The sequence below is a fragment of the Trachypithecus francoisi genome, unplaced genomic scaffold (genome assembly GCF_009764315.1).
Source record: "Trachypithecus francoisi isolate TF-2019V2 unplaced genomic scaffold, Tfra_2.0 Contig00586, whole genome shotgun sequence".
Classification (NCBI taxonomy): Eukaryota; Metazoa; Chordata; class Mammalia; order Primates; family Cercopithecidae; genus Trachypithecus; species Trachypithecus francoisi.
Genome location: NW_022680749.1, coordinates 7,569,790 through 7,590,728, shown reverse-complemented (window position 1 = coordinate 7,590,728; position 20,939 = coordinate 7,569,790). Strand labels below are relative to the sequence as shown.

Below are 20,939 nucleotides of genomic sequence, written 5' to 3'. Positions count from 1 at the left end.
GGAGCTGTCCCCAAACTGAATTTGCTGACACCTTAATCACGGAGTTCTAGCTTCCAGAGCTGAGAAAGTAAATTTCTGTTTTAGCCATCCATTGTCTGGTATTTTGTTATAGCAACTGCAGTAGACTAATACAGATTCATGTCATGCTGGAGCCCGGCTCAGCAATTGGGAAGCTCTGGATTAGGAAGGTGTATTGGTGTGTTTCCTTCTACACAAAATGGTTTTGCTCTGCTAAATTTTGGTTTTTTCTTTTTTTTTCTTGGTCTATTCTATTAGAATTTATTTTTTATTTTTTATTTTTATTTAAGACAGGGTCTCACTCTTGTCACCCAGGCTGTAGTTCAGTGGTGTGATCTCATCTCATTGCAACCTCTACCTCACAGGCTCAAGGATCCTCCCACCCCAGCTTCCCTAGTAGCTGGGACTACAGGCCCATGCCACTGCGCCTGGGTAAATTTTTTGTATTTTCTGTAGAGACAGGGTCTTGCTATGTTGCCCAGGCTGTTCTCAAACTCCTTGGTTCAAGCAGTTTGCCCACCTCAGCCTCCCAAAGTGCTGGGATTATAGGCGTGAGCCATCACACCTGGCCTCTTTAGACTCTTAACTATGACTTCTCATCCTTGATTATACATTGACCGTGATACTATTTTCCACCACACTGTGATTAAAATTTATTATTGCTGGATCTAAAACCCATAGCATCAAACTTGTTAGTATAGAGTACAAAGTAAAAATACATTGACTACACTGGCCTTTGGAATGCTTCTAAGAATATATATTAACTTTGTACCATAGTCTGTAGCTATACTTTAGGCTTTTTTTTTTTTTTTTCCGCTGTGTTCTGGAGAAATGAGAATCCAAAGTAAACTGAATTTGTACTCTTTGACACTCTATTCTAAGTGAGGAGTATGGATTTAAGACACAAATCATTAAGTACAGACTAAATTGTACTTTTCAATCTTATAGATGATTAATTATTTTTCAGAAATTCAAAACATTTATTTTCTCTGTTTGGGCTATTTCATTGAAAGATTCTAAAACTATTCAGCATAGCTCAAGCCTTTACTTATTTTTATCCTGAAAATATTAACTTGTTTTTCTGCTAGCTCCTGGTGGAGACAATTTTATCATTGTCAGCATTCTCTCAAGAAGTTTATGAAAGAAAAAGAGAATGATTTCCTCATGCGAGCCTGAAATGCCATGAGAAAGAACATTGCATTCTCATTCTGTCTAGTGCAGTTGTCCTAAAGTGGACTTTTTTGTTCCATGTTATTTACTCATCAAATGTTGCATAACTTTGTAAAAGGAAAACAATTTTTGAAAATTATAGTGATAAACCATACTGGAATACATTTTTTTTGTTTGTTTTACACACACACACACACACACACTCTCTCTTTCTCTCTCTCTCTCTCTCTCACACACACACATACATGAAAAAAAAAATGTCAATTAGATAGTAGCCAACCTTGAAAAAATAGTTATACAGTTTATCTATCCACCAATAGATTCTTGTTTTTAGCTTTTTGGGCAGATAAAAAGTGAGGGGGAAACTTTTAATCCATGTATGAAAGAGTAGTCCCAAAAGCAAAACTCTCAGGTATTAGTGGAATGATAAAATCTCAATAAGTTTAAATAAAGAGAGCAAACCTAAACATATATATATATATATAGACAAATGTCAACTATGCCAAGTATATAGACAAGCTGATGCGAACTGATGTTAACTGGAAAAGAAATAAAATGTACACACTTAGTTGCCACTATGTACAAGTGATTTTATTACTTTGTATAAAAAGAGCATGAGTATTCCAGGAAATTCAGAAAATGCAGGAAGAGCTCATTCATGATCTCACTTTCCTCACACAGCTATTTTCTATTTTGGTGCATTCATTTCTTATTTTCTCCTTATGCATATGTATTTCTACAGTTGTACTCATAGCATGTACATTTTGTGTTCTGATTTAGAGTTAATATCCCAACATAGATGGGCATTTTTGTGTGCTGCTACAGTCCTCAGAGCTGTCATTTATAGAGGCTTTTAATAGTTCAGGGATTGGACATAGCATTTGTGTACAACTTAGGAAAAATCATTAAAAAGGAAGGAACACAGACACAGATATTTAGTATACAGATATTTGTCTGTAAAGAATTTCAGTGGAAGTTCAAAATAAAGAATCAACTAAATACTGCTTAGAAGTGAAAATTAGTTTAAATGTTCAAGAAACATGGCATTTCTTGGATTTATGGTTCTGCCTCTTATTTTCGTTTTGCCAGTCTCCCTCATTGCATTTAACTCTTTAGTGTTGTCTGCATAGCATAAGGGAAAATTGACTTGGAAAGATGAAGACACTGCGTCTGTTTTCCTTTTGATACTCCAAGAAAAGAAATATGTGTACTTTCAGTTATGATGAAGATATCTATTTACTAATTTTCTAATCATGTCACTATTTGATCTAGTAACTGGTAGATGTAATAACTTAGTTAAGCATTTTTTGTACCTACTGTATGCTCCTGTATAGCTACTGTAGTGAACAGTCTCTTACTTTTTTGTTTGGAAAATTATTGAAAGAAATAAATGAAGATGAAAAATGTATTTGCTGGTATTATAAGGAAGAAAATTAGTATTTGTTAGTATGTGAATATTTAATAGGTATCAGATGCTTTTACATGTATTTTGCCATTTAACCCTCACTAAAGCCCTATTTAAAAGGAAATATTCACTGCAATGTATACAGCAGGAAAGATTCAGGAAGCTAAGTTGCATGTCAAAATCGTTGAGCTAGTAATTATCAGAGTAGAATTTTCAAGCTAGATATGTCTGATCTCATGCCAAGGGCACTGTTCCATGGGCTTCAGAATGTAATGTGGTATTCATACTTGCAACAGTTTTAATGGCCTCAAAGGGTAGGATTATAACTGGGGGTGGAGTGGGATGGCAAAACAACCCTGGAATTATTGAGAGAGGGGTGTCCTGTCAGAGGAATGTGGGTTTCTTTTTTATTTTTAAAAATCTTTCTGAGCCATGTTGTGTTACTATTTACAGCTGCATCATGACCTAAAGGGCCTTTTATAAGCCTCCTTCTCAGATGAATTCTCTTTCAGAACACTTTTCACACCCAGCCTCAGAACATATGTAAATGCCTCTACATAAAGTCTTTGAATAGGGAATGGTGATAGAGCTGCTTTTGCAGTTTATGAAGTTCTACTTGATGTAACTATTATTCTCCAACACTATCATGACATAAAAATCATAATCATAGGATATTGAAATTTTAAATTCTTTATCCCTTGTGTGAGGCTCATGGAGGCAGTCTGTAACAACAACAGTAGTAATAGCTAACATTTATTTGAATGCTTACTATGGACAGGACCTATGCTGTGTGATATAATATGGGTTACCTCATTTCATTTTCTCAACAACTCCGTGTGGTAGGAATTGGGATTTGAAAGGACCAATACGAAACATTCATATTTTCCCTAAGTTGTAAGCCAGTTTAGAGGTAGAAACAGGTATTAAACAGATGACGATCAAAATGCCACCCTAAAGGCTAATAATACTGATAATTAAGGAATGAAGCTTAGGACAACTAGCCAAGTAGGGGTGCAATACTTTGCTCATGAAAAAGAGCCAAGTTATGGTCACTGGCAGCTCTTAAACAACCATAGGCCTCCTTGCAAGGGCATTGTCCCCTATTTTATTTATAGCACAGAATTGCAGAGGAAGATGAGCCTTTCTACAAATAGGCAGATCCCACATGAAAAAAAAAAAAGAGAGAGAGAGAGAAAGACTGTGAGGTGAGTGTATGTAGCGATTTCTCCCAAGGAAACAGATAAGCAACCCCTCTTATGGAGAAAAGTGAGGAGAAGGAGAAGAGCCAGGAGTGTTAACTCTACTGGAGTCCCCACCCCACAGAATCATGGAAAAGGAGGTCTTTGTCCCCAGCTGTAGGTACTAAACATGGGCCTATCCTGCAGATAAGGAATGGGGCACTGACAGCTCACTATTAGTAAGTGGCAGAGAAGTGTAAATAAAGTCAGTAAGAGGTAGAGTCAGGGCTGAACAAGCCAGGCTAGGATGGGCTCAGTTCAGGAACAAGGCAATGGAAAATAAAGATGGGAGGGCAGATGTGAGAGGAATTACAAAAAATAAGTGATAAGAGTTGGATTCACTTATAATGAGAGTTAGGGTGGAGTCAAAATGACTCAAAACTTTTAGCATTTCTAGTTGGAAACGATGAGAGCATTAAGAAAACAGTGTTTCCAGGAGTGATTAGCCAGTACTTTTTTGGACATGAGAGTTTGACTCTCATGCAGATTACTGGAAATTTGAGTCTGTAACTTGGGAGAAAGATCGGAAGCAGAGATGCAGGTTTTATAGTTGTCCATTTAAAGGTGATAGGTGGCTGAAACTAAGGGACTGCTTAAGTCTGAGCAGTGAAAGAGGAGGTTGGTTTCACAGATGAGTTTCCTCTTTGAAATATGCTAAAAGATTTGAGTTGGTAGACATCAGCAACTGATCTAGTTTAAAGACAAAGCCCAGCGTGAGCTCAGGACTTGACCTCACCTTTTTACATAGCCCTAGAATGCTGCAGGGCGAGCTTATGGGTCACACTGGTATGCAACACAGTTTGTTTCCACCCTGCAGGTTCACTGTTCATCCCACTTCCACCCTGTTCTCTGACCTGGGAGGCTGAAAACTTTCATGGGCTACATCAGTTGGGCTCCCATTGGGTTGAATCACCTCTGAGACTTGGAATGCAGGAGGAGGTGTGGCTGATGTGTTTATCTCCTTGGCTCTTTGACTGTCAGATCCTGTGGACTGACTGCTTCCCTTTAACAGGGACTTTCTACATCAACTCTCCACGATTCCAGTAACTGCTCTCCCCCTCTGCCCTCTTAAGTCTAGAGGCGGTAATAGTTTCCCACTGTTACTAGGCCCAAGGGACTCCACTTCCTTTATTAAGTTGTACCTGATGTAACTGTTATTCTCCAACACTATCATGATATAGTGTTGTCAGATTTTATTAACACTGCTCATACCTTTATAAACAATGTCTTTGTTGAAATCTTCCCTTCCCAGTTCCTTAAATAATATACCCAGTAAACCAGAAAGAACTCATGTTCTCCAAGGCACAAGTCCTACTCTTAATAAACAGAGGGACTTCATCGGGCGCTGGGGGGGCGACGCGTGGGAGCTGGTCTCAGAACTGAGAGGGAACAATAGACTTAGTACAAGGATTGTACATCCATATGTACATGTAATATTGATGGACAGACTATCTTACACAGGTACAAGATTCTTCGAATGTGTAAGTGCCTTAGTGATTCGTAAGAAAATTTATTTGAAAATGTCATCAAATTTATTTTACCTATTGTCTTTATACAGATTCTTAATGAACAAATGGCTTATAGCTTATATTAAGAATATAACTATTGCTTTGTTTGGCTGAGGACATCTTGTTTTTTTTTTACAGAGTTTTGGTCTTTGCCCAGGCTGGAGTGCAATGGCACAATCTGGGCTCACAGCAACCTCCACCTCCTAGGTTCAAGTGATTTCCCTGCCTCAGCCTCCCGAGTAGCTGGGGATTACAGGCATGCACCACCACACCTGAATAATTTTGTATTTTTAGTAGAGATGGGGTTCCTCCATCTCTGCTGGTCAGGCTGGTCTCAATCTCTTGACCTCAGGTGATCCACCCGCCTTAGCCTCCCAAAGTGTTGGGATTACAGGCATGAGCCACTGTGCCTGGCCTGGACATCTTTTTAAATGTACAGATTGTACTAACATGTAAAGAATCGGGGAATTACTTCCAAGGACTTTGTTAAAAGTTCATCAAACTTTCTTTGGTTCTAAACTAGAGGGAGGTGGAATGAACTGGTTCAACAATAATTACTTCTATCAGGATAGGAACAAAAACAATCATCCGTATCTTGAAGGAATTTTTGTAAAATCATGTCTAAATCTTTCATTTCACAGCAGAAATTCAAGTCCCCAGTCTTACAAAAAGAGTACACCACATTCTCAACCTTGGCAACACCTTGTCCTTTGTGTGACCTGCTGTGGCTCAAGCCGTGAGCAGAGTCTACAGAACACAAAAATAAACATCTCTACAGGCCTGTGGAATTTGATGGCTGGCGTAATGTGGGGCAGACTGTGGGCCGAGTGCCAGGCCCTGTAGGTGAGCCCTCCTGCGGCCCACTCTGCAAAAGCAGAGAGAAGGGGCAAACCTGCCAGTGAATTTCTGTTTCCAACTTTGGCCTGGTCTGGGGTCAGGGCCTAGGCATGCTCCTTTGTGCCCAGTGAGATAGGTTCAGTTAGGGTTCTATGACTCCAGTGCTGGGAAGGCTGGTTATGGCAGATAAAAAGATCAAAGAAAGGGTTTCTTGCTCCCATTCCTCAAGCTCCCTGTACCATTTCCCCATGTAATTTGAGAAATTATCCTGAACTAGAGAACTGGAGGGAAGTTTGTTCACTAACTGCTTATTGAGTCCCTGTTCTCTCCCAGGCATGATCCTAGGCACTAGAGATACAGTGGGGAGTGGGAGCCTCCAGGGTCCCTGCTCTTAGGGATCTCACACTCTGAGTGCAGAACTGTGCTCTTCTGCCTGCACTCTTACAAACACCAGTTCTCCATAGTACTCCATGACGTGAGGGGTTAATTTCTAGCTGACTGAAATAATGGACTCATTGCCCCTCCCATTTCAACAGCATGGCGGGTGGCAGTGATTACAGAGTGAGGGAAATATTGTGGTATGGACAGCAGCACTGTTCTCAATAATAGGCTCTCTAATGACGAACAAAAAGACTCTGTGAAATGCATCTCAAACTCCCAGGTTCTCCTTTGCAGCCATGATGCCTCCAATATAATCTGACTTAATAATGCCATACTCTGTGAGAGTACAAAATTAGAATAAAAGAGTTCTACAAGGCACTGAGTTGGACACAAAAATTTATTCATGGAACTACACAAGTATTGAGCACCAACTTTATGCCAGACACTATACCCAACTTTATACCAGAATCCTATTACTGCAGAAAATGTAGTTGGGGACAAGCTCCTCGTTATGAATTGCACATTCAACAACTCAGAAGTAAGCATTTTTCTGATGTTGCCTAGAATCAGTGGCTCTGTGGATTAGGAGCTGAAAGGGTGGGAAAGAATTTTGCTTTCTACTGTCTGCCTTGTATGTGAATCACAAGTTGTACCGTTTTCTTCCTTTCTGTAGACCAAATACCATACAAATCACTCTGCTGTTTATTCTAAGTCTTATGTAAAGTGTTCCTGCCCTCAAAGCATCACACACAATGTAGAAGCTTTGGCAGTTTCTTTAGCAAAGGTCAGTGTTTCAGTTTAGTGCCCAAAGGTCTCTGACAAACATCCAAAAATTTCTGATTGAAGTCAGTAATTATTTACTCCCGTTACCAGGATCTGTTTGAGGACTAAGCAGAGAGAAGCAGAAAGGAAAAATAAGCACATCAAAAAAAGCAGTCTTAGTCTCTCTTCACCTAGAACAATATATATGTATTGTCTCATGGCACATGTGTAATGTCATTGAACAATAAAAATAAATAAATCTATTTCCAGCTGAAGGCATCTCCAGGATCCAGAGGCTCTAAATGGATGAAAACAATTGGGTGCTTGGGCCAGAGACTGTGCAAGCCTAAGCAGAGAGAGAGGGGTTCCTTTAACTTCCCTCCCACGTTCAGTCCCTTTGGAACTTGATTTGCCCCTAGGATAGAAGTCTGTAAGGCTACCAGCTGGAACCCTTTGCTACACTGCTGTAAAGGCTGTGCAGAAAAAAATGTTGGAATTCTCTCATACTTGGAAAATTGCCCTTTAATACACGTGGTTTCCTCTCTGTTTCCCAGCCATAGGCCAGGATGTTAACTGGGGTGGGGTAAAGGTAGCTGAGGACTTCAAGGACCAGACATTTAATTCTTGTTAAGAGGGAGTAATAACATGTGAAGTGATAGGGAGCCAAACTGTCATTTTCTGAACATCCACAAGAGGCTTACATTTAGCAACAACATTTAGCAAACACATGCCAGGCGCTGTTTAGTTGCTGGGGACACAGCATCCCACATAACAGTTATGGCTTCTACCAAGACACAGCTTAAAGGCCGAGGAGAGACGATGGTTTGCAGTGAACAAGAGCACAAGCTTTGAAGTCAGACCTGAGGTAGAATCCTGGATAGAGCATACCTTACTTTGTCCGTAAAATGGAGATTATAATACCTACCTCACAGGGTCGAGATGAAGATAACATGGAATAACATATATATAGCAGTGAATTCAGAGCCTGGTGGATTCAGTGCCCCTAAATAGTAATAATCATCATTACTGTTACGACTTTGTGACTCATTCTGTGTTCCAAGAGTCAGACCCTTGAGCTCTAAGTGCTGGCTAGTACCTCCGTGACATGAACGCCATGCTCTGGTGTGTGCTGTTCAGAGAGAAGCTGGTTGTGTTAAATACTCTTCCTTTTCTGGTTATAATGGTTGATTTTCTTGCTTTGTGAAGGTTAGACCTCTCTGATGAGGATAAACTGCTTTCCATGTTTCTTTCAGCTGAATGGCCATTTAAAAACTAGTGATAGTTATTTATGCTTTTATTTCTTATGACTTGAGGGGGTTCTCCCTGGTGAAGGCAGAACTTATTTCATTCATTTATTAGGCATTGAGTGAGCTCTTATTCTGCACCAGGCAGTGTGTTTGAAGGTGTGGAAGAAAGGAATTTGAAGGTAAAGGGAATAGCATGTAAAAATATATAAAGCCTGAGTTTTTCAGTGAGTTGTAAGAAATTTATAGTGTAGGATAGGTGGGTGTGGTAGTGATGGGCTAGGAGCGAGGCTAATATTTGGCTAAGGAGATGGTCATATTTATGGGCAGAATGTGGCTTCTGCTGAGGACTTCAAGGACCAGCCAATCCTCAGGCCAACGGATTATGGCTGAGGACACTGAGTTTCCATGATTAGAAATACTATCTGTGTGTTCCCCTCTTGCTTCTCTACAGGGACAGGAGTGAGTGTGTAGATCAAAGAGCTGCAAATGGGACACACTAAAGGCTACAAATGTACCCTAAAAGAGTACCTCCCCACTGCAGAGACAACAGTACAGTTTATTTAGAAATTTAGAAATCTTCTCTAGTGAGTTGTGGTAGTGTTGAAACTTACTTGTAAAGCAATACAGATATGAAAAACATTACAACTTATTTGTTGCTATAATAAATTTAAACTTCTTCATAAGCCTCCATTTTAAATGAAGGCAAGAGTGGGGAGTTTATTTTGCTGCTTTTGTCCTCTCTAAAAAACCTTTGCCTATTCCCAAGTTATAAAGATCTTTTCCCTCTGTTTTCTTCTATAAGTTTTATAATTTTCTTTTACGTTTACATCTTCTATCTATAGGTTTTGTATATAGAGTGACAATAAGACTCAAGATTCATTTTTCCCCATTTGAATAAATGTGTAGGTCTTTATCTGAACTCTCTATTCTGTTCCACTAATATAATGTGCCAATATCACACTGTTTTGATTACTCTGGCTTTAGAACAAGTCTTGAAATCAGTCAGTGTAAGTCTTCAACCTTTGTTCTTTCTTTTAAAAATATTTTGGCTTTTCTAGATCATTTTCAGTTCCATATAAATTTTAGAATCAGCTTGTCAGTTTCTATTAAAAAAAAAAAAAAAAAGAATGCTGAGGCCAGGTGTAGTGACTTAGGCCTGTAATCCCAGCACTTTGGGAGGCCGAGGCAGAAGGATTGCTTGAGCCCAAAAGTTTGAGACCAGCCTGAGAAACATAGTGAAACCTCATCTCTACAAAAAAATACAAAAATTGATTAGGTGTGGTGGTATGTGCCTGTAGTCCTAGCTGTTTGGGAGGCTGAGGTGGGAGAATCACTTGAGCCCAAGAGGTCAAACCTGCAGTGAGCCCTGATAGTGCCACTGCACTCTGGCCCAGGTGACAGAGTGAGACACTGTTTCAAGAAAATAATAAAAAAGAAATAAATTTAAAAGAAAAAATACCGGCCAGGCATGGTGGCTCACACCTGTAATCCCAGCACTCTGGGAGGCCAAGGCAGGTGGATCCCTTGAGGTCAGGAGTTCGAGATCAGCCTGGCCAACATGGTGAAATTCCATCTCTACTGAAAATATAAAAATTAGCCGGGCATGGTTGTGGGCGCTTGCACTCCCAGCTACTCGAGAGGCTGAGGCAGGAGAATCGTTTGAACCTAGGAGGTGGAGGCTACAGTGAGCTGAGATCGCACCACTGCACTCCAGCCTGGGCAACAGAGCGATACTCCATCTCAAAAAAAAAAAAAAAAGAAAAAGAAAAAAAAAGAAATAATGCTGCTGGAATTTTGTTTGGGATTTCATTGAAACTATCAACTAACTTGGGTAGATATGACATCTTCCAAGTCTTCCAATCTATGAGCAAGATATCTCTCTTTCTCTCTTTTTTAGGATTTTGTAAATTTTTCTTAGTGCTGTTTCATACTTTTAGTGTAAAAATAATGCACATGTTATGTTGAATCTATTTCTTATTATTTCATTTTTTTGAAGCTACTGTAAAGTGGTATTTAAAACTTTTAAATTTCTAATTATTCACTAATACAGAGAAATGCAATCAGCTACAAAGAAAAAATAATAAATTTCAACTCATCAAAAGTAATGGCTTCTGCTCTTCAAAATACACCACTAATGAATGAATAGGTAAGCCACAGAGTGGGAGAAAATATTTCTAACACGTATATCCACAAATAACTTGTATCTAGAATGTATAAAGTATTCCTGTATCCCAATAATAAAAGACAGACCTCCTAGTAAAATATGGGCATAATACTTGAATAGACACTTCACAAAAAAGATATATGAATAGTTAATAATTATTGGAAAACTGGTTAATATAATTAGTCATTGGGGAAGTACAAATTAAAAGTACAATGAGATACCATTTGATATCACTAGAATGACTGAAATTAATCACACTATCAATACCAAGTATTGCCGAAGTTGTGAAGCAATTGGAACTCTAATTTAGTACTGGAAATATCACAGGACCACCTTTAAAAACAGTTTGGCACCTTCTTCTAAAGTTAACATATACGTTTACCCTATGATTGGGCAATTTCTTTCCTAGGGGTTTACTCAAGAGAATGAAAACATACGTCCACAAAAAGACTTGTACACTCATGTTCATAGAAGTTTTATTCATATTGTAAAACTGGAAAAAACTGTAACAATTATCAACAAACGAATGAATAAACTCATTGTAGTAACACATGCTAATATTCAACAATAAAAAGAATCAACTGCAGATACAACAAACTGAATGATTTCAAAACATTATCCTGAGTGAAAGAGGCCAGAAGCAAAGTAATCCATGTTGTTTGGTTCTATTTTTATGAAATTCTTGACAGAATTCTATCTTGACAGAAAGCAGTCTGTATTGACAACTAATCTTTATTGACAGAAAGCAAATCAGTGGTATTCTGGTGCTAGGGCTGGTGAATATTGATTGCAAGGGAGCATGAGGGAATGTTTGGGGATGATAAAAATGTTCTGTGTCTTGATTGTGATGGTTGTGATTACATGAGTGATGCATTTCTCAAAACTCTGAAATGTAGGTTAAAATGGGCATGTTTTATTGTATGTAAGTTATACCTCAATTTAAAAATGTTTAACAGTCTTTCAAATTTAGTATTTTTCATCTAAGATCAGCTTTCTTTGCATATTATTCAGCCAAATCTGAGGTTACTCTGATTATTAGGGTTGTTTCTTCCCTATCTTGTGTTTATTCCTCCTTCTTCGTGAGTGTGTCTGGTCTAGAGGGGAGCGCATGTGTCCTTGTGGTAGTGGTCGGGGAGGTGGTTAGCATGCAGGCCTTCTGGTTGTTTTCTAAGTTCTCATTGGCCCATGCAGAGGTTTTCCTAGTATTGGTTACTGGGCATCCTGCTGGCCTCCTGAATGTCCATGTAAATTGAAACTCATCTTGGTGCTCTCTAAGTGATGGCTTCTGTCCTCCTTGTGTACTTTGCTGCTGGGAGCTTATGTTTTGTATTCTCCATATGGCCAGGGCCTGGAGGAATTCCCCACCTTTCTTGTTGTAGTTCTTAAGGGTCATCTATGGTTTCCATTTGGCTCAGCACATTTGCCATGGAATCCCTCTTCCCTTTGCTATGGCCCTGGCTCTCATCTCAGCTATCTTCCATGTCTCCACTGAGAACATGGGAGAATCCCCCCATCACTTCTGTGCCATCTAGGAGGTGAAGGACTGTCAGTGGGCACTCTGTTTCTCTCTGCTTAGACAGAGGGGACTGGTGAAGTTGTGTCTTCCCACAATTATACACGGCACACATAGCATAGGCCTCCTTACTGGCATTTCTCCCTCAGCTACCTAGGTTAAGGGAAAACTATCTCTTCACCATACCACATACCTGTCTGGGCCAAGACTTAGGGAGTGGGAGACATAGTCCCTAAGAAATCTGGGTAGCTCATCACCCTTCCTTTAAAGTCTGTTTCTCTTTCCTCTCAGGGTAGGCTTGTACTTTCCCTTTCTGTGTGGTGGGAATGTCCCCTATAACACAATCCCGTGATTCCTTGTCTGTGGATGCATTTATTCAGCATGGGGCTTATGTCTCATTCCCTACAGCAATAGGCTTCTTGACTTAGCCTTAATGACATTAGGGAACATTTAAAGGAACCTGGCTTACCACAAAGGGGTAATACATCAGAAGATTTTTTAAAAAAAATTACCTGTAGTATAGAAATATTTTAGAAATGCCTAAAAAAAAGGAGACTGGCAAATTTCATGATTCTTAAGCAATAACAAAGAGGAATTGTCTCTACCTTGAGTTATTAAGTAAACAAAAAGCAAAGTTAATTACAATTTTACTGCGAGTGCTTACCTGTACCAGTTAACTTACATATTAGGGAAGATGTAGTTAATAGTCATCTGGTTTAGAAGACAGGCATCAGTAATTCAATATCCTGATTTTATTAATGAGGAAATAGCAGCAGAAAGGAAGTGATTCATACAGGGTCACTGGGACTCAGCCCAAATGCCCACCCTTGGTATTTTTCCATCATACTCTATCTCTTTTGTGGCTACAGACCAATTTATAAGGTAAGAATACAGCTGAAGGTGAAGGTGCTGGAAATAGAAGGAGTCAAGGAAGGAAAGAACAAGGGAAAGCCAATGTTGGAGGCCTTCCAAAACAAGTGGTTCTAAGAATACTCTTCCCTTTATTCTAGTTGCTTACTGACTATAAGAAATTTGTAGGTTTTCTAGTGATAAAAGGAATCTCTTCAGAAAACTTTGCTGTGGGCAACATGAAAGAGTTGTCTCGCAAATGGAGTGCTTTACTGCAATGTTACTGAATGTTAGCAACAATTTTTTGCAAATGATTTTTTTTTTAAAAAGCAAAGAGGATAAAGTGAAGTTGAGAATACATCCCAACTTACACTGTAAGGAGTAATCTTAGAAGAACATCATCATATAGTACTTCTTTCATCTCAGAAAACTTTTCTGAAGCCAGAATGGGATAGAGAATACTGTTCCATTTGATGAGTAGAATTCATCAGTGGTTGATGTCAAAATAATATGAATCGCAGGCTGATTAGTAAAACGAAGAGTTGCAAGATGGTAAATGCTTCCCTTGCTTATAGTTTTAGGCTGGGGTACAGTGGCATGATTTCGGCTCACTGCAACCTCCATCTTCTGGGGTTCAAGCAATTCTCATGCCTCAGCCCCACAAGTAGCTGGAATTACGGCGTGTGTCACCACGCTCAGCTAATTTTTGTACTTTTTATAGAAATGGAGTTTTGCCATGTTGGCCAGGCTGGTCTCAAACTCCTGACCTCAAGTGATCCACCTCAGCCTCCCAAAGTGTTGGAATTACAGGTGTGAGCCACCGTGCCCGGCTGCAATACTATTAACTTAATAAAAGACCTGGCCATTATATTTGTCTATTATCAGGTGGGTTAATTATTTACAAGAATGCTCAGGTTAATGTTGTGGGAGAACTTCAGGCTGCTTCAAAGTCTCCAGGAAACAAGGTTTGCCCTGTCTAACCTGCACATTTCTTCTGAATATGTATAAATCTATTAAATGACCTGTTTTGAAAGAAACTCACATGCGTTGTTTTGTTAACAGCCGCATACCCTTGTGATTACCTTGTCGGCTTCTCCCCTCTTCCTTTTGTCGTGGTCACTCACGTGAATGGTGCTTAAGCGTTAGCATTGCTTGGACATCTTGTTGACAGAAACGGCAGTAACAATTTTGAAATCTCAGAGCGGATGGACAAGTGCACCATCCAAAGTCAGCCAAAGCTACTTGCCTCCATTTACACTCACATGCAGTGTTGTCAAGGGAGTCTTTTCACTTCTCTGAGCTTCAGTTTCACCATTGAGGAAGAGGGAAAGACAGCATTTATCTCTGAGGATGGTGAAGATCAAATGCGCTTATTCATGAGAAATTGTTACTAATAGTATTGCATACATATGGTTGCAGAGAGGCTCTTTCTCCCCACCCTGGTGTCCCATGAGGATGTTCCTTGTCCCGTGGTTTCACCCAGGTTGACTCTGTGACTTACAACAGACCTTTGTTCATCATGCTGTCACCACAGCTATGTTGGGATGATTATTTAAATTTTTTATTTGGATTTATACAATTGCATTTTTGGGATATCTTATCAAATCAGTTCTTAACTTATTACATGTGGAAATGCCAAACAGAGGATGCTCACCTAAAACAAATGAAAAAGGAATCATGGGAGTTTAGCAGCAGCAAAGTAAAAATTAATGATGCTTAATATTTTTGTAAAGAAACAGAACATTTTATTTTGCCAGGGGCTTGTTGCTTACGGTGCGTCCACTGCTGAATAATCACCTCATTTTCAATGTGCCATATCAATAAATGATAGCTATTTTCAGTCCTTGAGAAACTACAAAAGAGACTTTTGTGCTCACTGAAGGAATAGACCTGAAATATCTATTTTAAAAAATTATATGTAAAATGATATTTAACACAGTTTTGGAAATGAATAATAACTTAATCATGCCAGCTCAATTATATTTCTTTTTACATATTCTTCCTACTTTTTGTGACAATTACAAGCATACAACTTTTACAGAAGCTTTACATAGCTTCCCTCACAAAGTATATGAGGGTCTTTTCTTGGCTTTAACATTGCATCGTGATGGTTTTCCATATTACAATATTATCTTCCTGTTTATAATTGTAATGAATTGCACTCTTCCATTTGTTGAACATGTCATAATTCTCCAGACACTTCCTGGTTGTTAAACATTTAGGTTGTTTCTGTTTTATGTATTATTGTTAATACAGCTATTATTTTTTGCCCATAGTGGCTTCTCTTACATTGTTTTCTTAGGATAGCCTCCCAGAAATAGAATTGCTGTTGAAAGAATGTGGATACCTTTCTAATTCATGATCCATCACATTATGTTTCTTTTTAAAAGGGCTGTTGCGCAGCTCTGGCTGTTTCAGTCTTCTTTCATAGCCTATGGTGGCACTAAGGATGGTCCTTAAACCAGATGTTTATGGACAGGTGGATTTATAGTCTTACCCTGGAAAACAACTTAACCTTGGGGTTTATTTAAATGGAAAAGCCTAAGAAGAAGCTAGGACTATACCAAGGCAGAAGTTTCTAAGTTGTGCCTTTTTTTACTGGTACAACTGATGGTATTACATCATAACACTTGGCAGCTAATTGTGTCCAACTGGTGAGTTATTCCGTTGTGTGTATTTGTCACAGGTGTAGGTAGACTCTTGAATGCTGGTTCTATCGGAATTGAGAGAAAGAGAGGGTGCTAGGCATAAAACGTACCATAAACGTGACTCACATGGCTGTTTAAAAAGCTTTGATTTATGTTAGCACGGTATGGGCAGAAGTTGAAAATCTTACTGCCTCCAGGGGCCTGGCAGGTAAAGCACACAGGAACTGCACACAAATGTGTGCAGGACAGAGTGTCAGGGATAGGGTAAAGCGGAAGTGCAGGCCTTCTCTGAAAGGGGACACTGCTGCTTGGCCCCATCTCATGGCTGCCACAAGGGAATGTAGCCCAACGTCTTTTTAGAGCTTGCAGTTTTTCAAAAGAATTTGGAAATTTGGATAGTATCTGATCTTTACAAGTGCCAACTAATGTAAACATTTAAAAAACACTGTAGGCATAATGAAAGTGTCCTGAAGCTAGATTTGCTCGTTGCTGCCAGTTTGTGGGTGCTCTCATTTGACTATAGCTATGATCCTGTGAAGTAGGCCAAAGGTAATTTTTTATACAAACAAAGAAGGCTTAGAAGTTATTGTTCAACAGTTCATGAACTATGCCTGTCCCACTAGGATGTGAGCTTCATGAAAGCAGGGCTATTGTCTCTTTTCTGCAATGCTCATAGCCCAGCTTCTAGAATAGTTTCTGGTGCATATTGGACACTCAATAAATATTGAATTAATGAGTGATGAACAAATGAAAAGAGGTTAAATCACATGGCAAATAATATCTACATTTATGTGTCAGGTATTCCTCATGTTTTTTCTCATTTTAATATATACAACATTTTGTGAAAGTAAAATTATTACCTCCATTTCATGGGTAAGTAAACTGAGGCTCAGAGACATAAAGTAATTTGCTTGAATTCATATAACTCTTAAGATGCAGAGCCAGAACCCAGATCTTCCAACTGGGTCTTGGCTCATCAACTTTGTCCTCAAACTAGCTTCTTTCATGGTTAAGAGGTGGCTGCTATAGATCCAGGTATTACATCCAGAATCTACAGGAAGAAGAGGGGCTTGTTTCTTCCTCGTATGTTTTCTTAAGAACAGAGAAACATTTCCCAGAGGCTTCTCTCCATAGCTAATTGGCTAGATACTTCCAATTCTGTGCCTCATCAACTCACTGACATGGGAACGGGAGACCAATCCAAAACCATTCCCTGAACCAAGGGACTGGGCCCAGATGGCCGCTGGAGAGAGCAGCTAAGAGTTGAATCCTAACAAAGCCAGGGTTATGATGGAATAGAAGAAGGGATGGACTACCAGCTCTGACTGCTGCAGCAGGCTGTGTGTGAAAGCAAAAATACAGGTATGGTAGATCTTTTAAAATAAGAGTTTTTCCTTGAGCGTTTCATTTTGGGGAAGAAAGTAGATGACTCTTAAAGCTACTTATTCATGCCACAAAGTTATGTTTTGGAAAAACTTATTTTGAAGCTCCAGAGTGTTAGAGACACCTTTAGAGGGTTGGTTTTGCTCTGAAATTTCACAGCTGGTCAATCAGTGACCTACAGGAATGTTTCAGGGAAATATCAAGGGTACCATTTAAAGAACTGCATTTATAACTACGTCAGGCTGCAATTCACATCATCCTACTGGTGTGTCATCAGCAAGAATTATGTGTATAATTAGAAAATGTTTATGAATTCATACCAAGGAATAAGGAAATGTAGTAGAAGCAGTGCAGGGCATTGGTTAGGGCATTGGCTTGGAGTCAGACCAAGGTTCATAACCCATTTCTGCTGCTTCATTATCTAAAGAATAATAAGGCAAATTACTTAATCTCTTTAACTTGAGTTTATTTACCTATAAGGATAATAATATCTATTTTTTATGGTTCTTGTAAGGATTAAATGAGATACTGTCTGTAGTGATGCTTGCTAGTAGCTTGGCCTATGGCAAGTGCTTTGTAAACAGCAGCTCTGTATCACTGTTATTTTCACTTAGCGCCAACACCAGTATTTTGGCTATTACTCAATCCCCAGGCCAGTGTTTCGCAATATTATAATTTCCAGTAGTAAATTTTTTTTCTTTATCAATAGGTTTAGTATTTATGCCAGTATTGGTCTCCCGATACTTTTGATAGATTTATAATTTCAGTTGTACACTTAATCACCTTTGTCAGTCTCCCCAAAGTCACCAGATGGTTAACAGCATGACAATGAAGACCTGAGGCTTCAAAAGGAGCAAACCTAAGTGATGTATGTGGGAATCATTCTTGTTGCCTTAGCCTCACTACCCCTGCTCTGTATGCACTCTCTGAAATCATCAGCCACCAATTTGTTCCATCTTCAAAGATGCACGCTTACAAATTTCTGTTATGAGCCATTTTCTTGAGAAAGTTGTGGTCTTAAAGTAAATGCTTTTTATTAGGCAATTTGTTTTGCCCATAATTTACCAGGTGGTACATAGTCTTTGTGCATCAAATAATCCACACATTGTCATAGTTGAAATGACATTTCATTTAATTAATGTTAGGATTTCTTCCGGTGATCACAATAAAATTATAAAAGCAACTGGGTAATTTGCTCAATTCTGTAGAAGAAGTAGGTGTTGAAACTTATTTTTCCTCTCAAAAAATTCATCCCTTACTGTAATTAAGAAGTCTGTTTGACAAGCCATGGAATACCTTAAGAAGCACCTTATCTCACAGTTTCTATGGGGTCAGAATCCAGAAATAGCTTAGCTGGGTCCTAGGCTAACGGTATCACAAAGCTGCTGTCAGGGTGTCAGTGAGACTGTTCTTAACTGGAGGTTCAATTTAGGGGAAATTCTGCATCCAGGCTCACTTGAGATGTTTGCGAAAAAGCAAAAAACAAAAGACCCTGAGATCTTCATGTTTCTTGCTGTCCGTTGGAGGCTGTCCTCAGCATCTACATCCTGCCCATGGTTCCCTGCCAAATGGCTTTCTCCTAGGTGTGCAGCATGGCAGCTTGCTTCTTCAAGGACAGTGGGAGAGCGAGAGTGGCTAGCAGGCCTGAGTCATATACAACATGACATCATTATGAGAGTCAGGTTCCATCACAGGTGCCATATTCTGTTGGGTAGAAGCAAGTCACAGGTCCCTACCATGCTCAAGGGAAGGGATTACATAAAGATGTGAACAACCAGAGCCAGGACCATGGGGTACCTTAGAGCCTGCCCACCACAAGGAACTTTGTGTATTGTGACCACTACTGAATCCTTAGTGACCTAAAATGGTGCCTGACACATGCTAGGGATTCAATAAATACTTACAGTTGAATGAATGAATAAATGCAGATATTACTTCTTTGAAGTATGTATTGCTAATGTTTTTTCCCCAAGCCTGTGGCTTACCTTTTGGTTTTGTTTATTAATCACGTTGTAATACAGAAATGTTAACTTTTAATTTAGACAAATTAACAAATTTTTTAAATCTTGGTTTATTACTTTACATCTCAGGGAGTTTTCCTATCTAGAGAACAGATAAATATTTGCCTATATTTTCACTTAGGTTTTTAACTACTTCTTTATTTTTATTTTTTTATTTATTTTTGAGACGGAGTCTTGCTCTGTCGCCTGGTCTGGAGTGCAGTGGCCGGATCTCAGCTCACTGCAAGCTCCGCCTCCCAGGTTTATGCCATTCTCCTGCCTCAGCCTCCTGAGTAGCTGGGACTACAGGCGCCCGCCACCTTGCCCGGCTAGTTTTTTGTATTTTTAGTAGAGACGGGGTTTCACCGTGTTAGCCAGGATGGTCTCAATCTCCTGACCTCGTGATCCGCCCGTCTCGGCCTCTCAAAGTGCTGGGATTACAGGCTTGAGCCACCGCGCCCGGCCTACTTCTTTATTTTTTTACATTTATTGATTTATCTGGAAGGTCAGGAGCTAAATGGAGAGTTGAACAGAATGTGGTAAATAATACATTTTTTCTTCACTGATCTTTTTTTTACCTTATTTGGATTGTATTAAAATGTTATATACTAGTTTCTGGGCTCTCTACTTTGTCTCATTTATTTGTCATTCTCTTCTTCAATTACACACTTAAAAATTTATAGCATTTTAAAATATGCCAAGAAGTTGCTGTCAGACTCATTCTGTATAATAATTAGGCTATGTTATAAGCTATTGTAACAAAGAGACTCCAAAATACAGAGACACAAATAAAATGGAAGCTTATTTATCTTTTGTATAACAGTGTAGAGATGTACAGAGTCCAGAATAGGAGGGCAGGTCTCCCCAGAGTCATCTGGGGACCCAGGCTTCTCCTGTCTTGTAGCTCTGCCAGCCCCTAGACTGATGTCCTGGTCTGTGTGGTTGAAGTGGTTTCATGTACACATCCATCTTCCAGTCGGTTGGAAGAGGGTGCTGGAAGTCCTTGAAAAGTACCTTTGCCTTTGAGTTGGTGAACCAGAAGTGGCACACATGACTTCTGCTCACATCCCTTTAATGGAGACTACACTTTATTGCCACAACTACCTTCAAGAGAGGCTAGGGAAAAATGGTATCAAATAGAGTAGACATGCATTTGACTACAATTTGAGAGGGTCTATTATATTTTTTAAAAAGAAAGTATGTACCAAGGACAGCAAATAGTCTTCCCCAGTCTGGTATTCATAGTTACAAATACTCATATTTAATAGGAAAGTAATAATCATGTTTTACCAAGTGAAGAAAAATCAACCTTTGGACATAGCAATAAGATATAAATATGTCTTGATTTTTGGTTTTAGATGGCGAGTAACCCATGTGCCAGGTAGCGTTCTATGCCAACCTTGAATGCCAACAGGAAGTCACTGGACAGCAAACTCTTCCAAGATCATAACTTGGCTGTTGGAGCAACCTGGAAAAGAAGAAAAAAGAAAAACGATGGCAAAAGTAAATAGAGCTCGGTCTACCTCCCCTCCAGATGGAGGCTGGGGCTGGATGATTGTGGCTGGCTGTTTCCTTGTTACCATCTGCACCCGGGCAGTCACAAGGTAGGTGGGATTTCCTTCTTGACTTATTAAGATGACCTGGCCTGTCTTTTCTTTTAAATCTGCTTCATTCTGTTTCTGAACCCATCATTGTGAAGATATGTGTGTGTGCATGTGGTGTGTGTGTATTTCCATTGACTGCTCAGGTATTGTTTCCTTTGCAAAGTATGTGATTCTCTGACACTTACGAGTCCCAGATAGTGGTCTTTTCTATC

General features: G+C 39.3%; 1 protein-coding gene across 2 annotated transcripts in view; it reads left to right on the top strand.

Annotated features, from left to right (window-relative positions):
* Positions 1-20,939, top strand: part of SLC16A12 (solute carrier family 16 member 12) — a 94,904-nt gene that overhangs the window by 48,318 nt on the left and 25,647 nt on the right. For both annotated transcript variants that reach the window (XM_033215965.1, XM_033215968.1), the window contains exon 2: positions 20,482-20,727. In XM_033215965.1, the coding sequence (XP_033071856.1) occupies positions 20,528-20,727 (200 nt within the window). In that variant the 5' untranslated portion in view covers positions 20,482-20,527. The remainder of the gene's footprint in view (positions 1-20,481; positions 20,728-20,939) is intronic.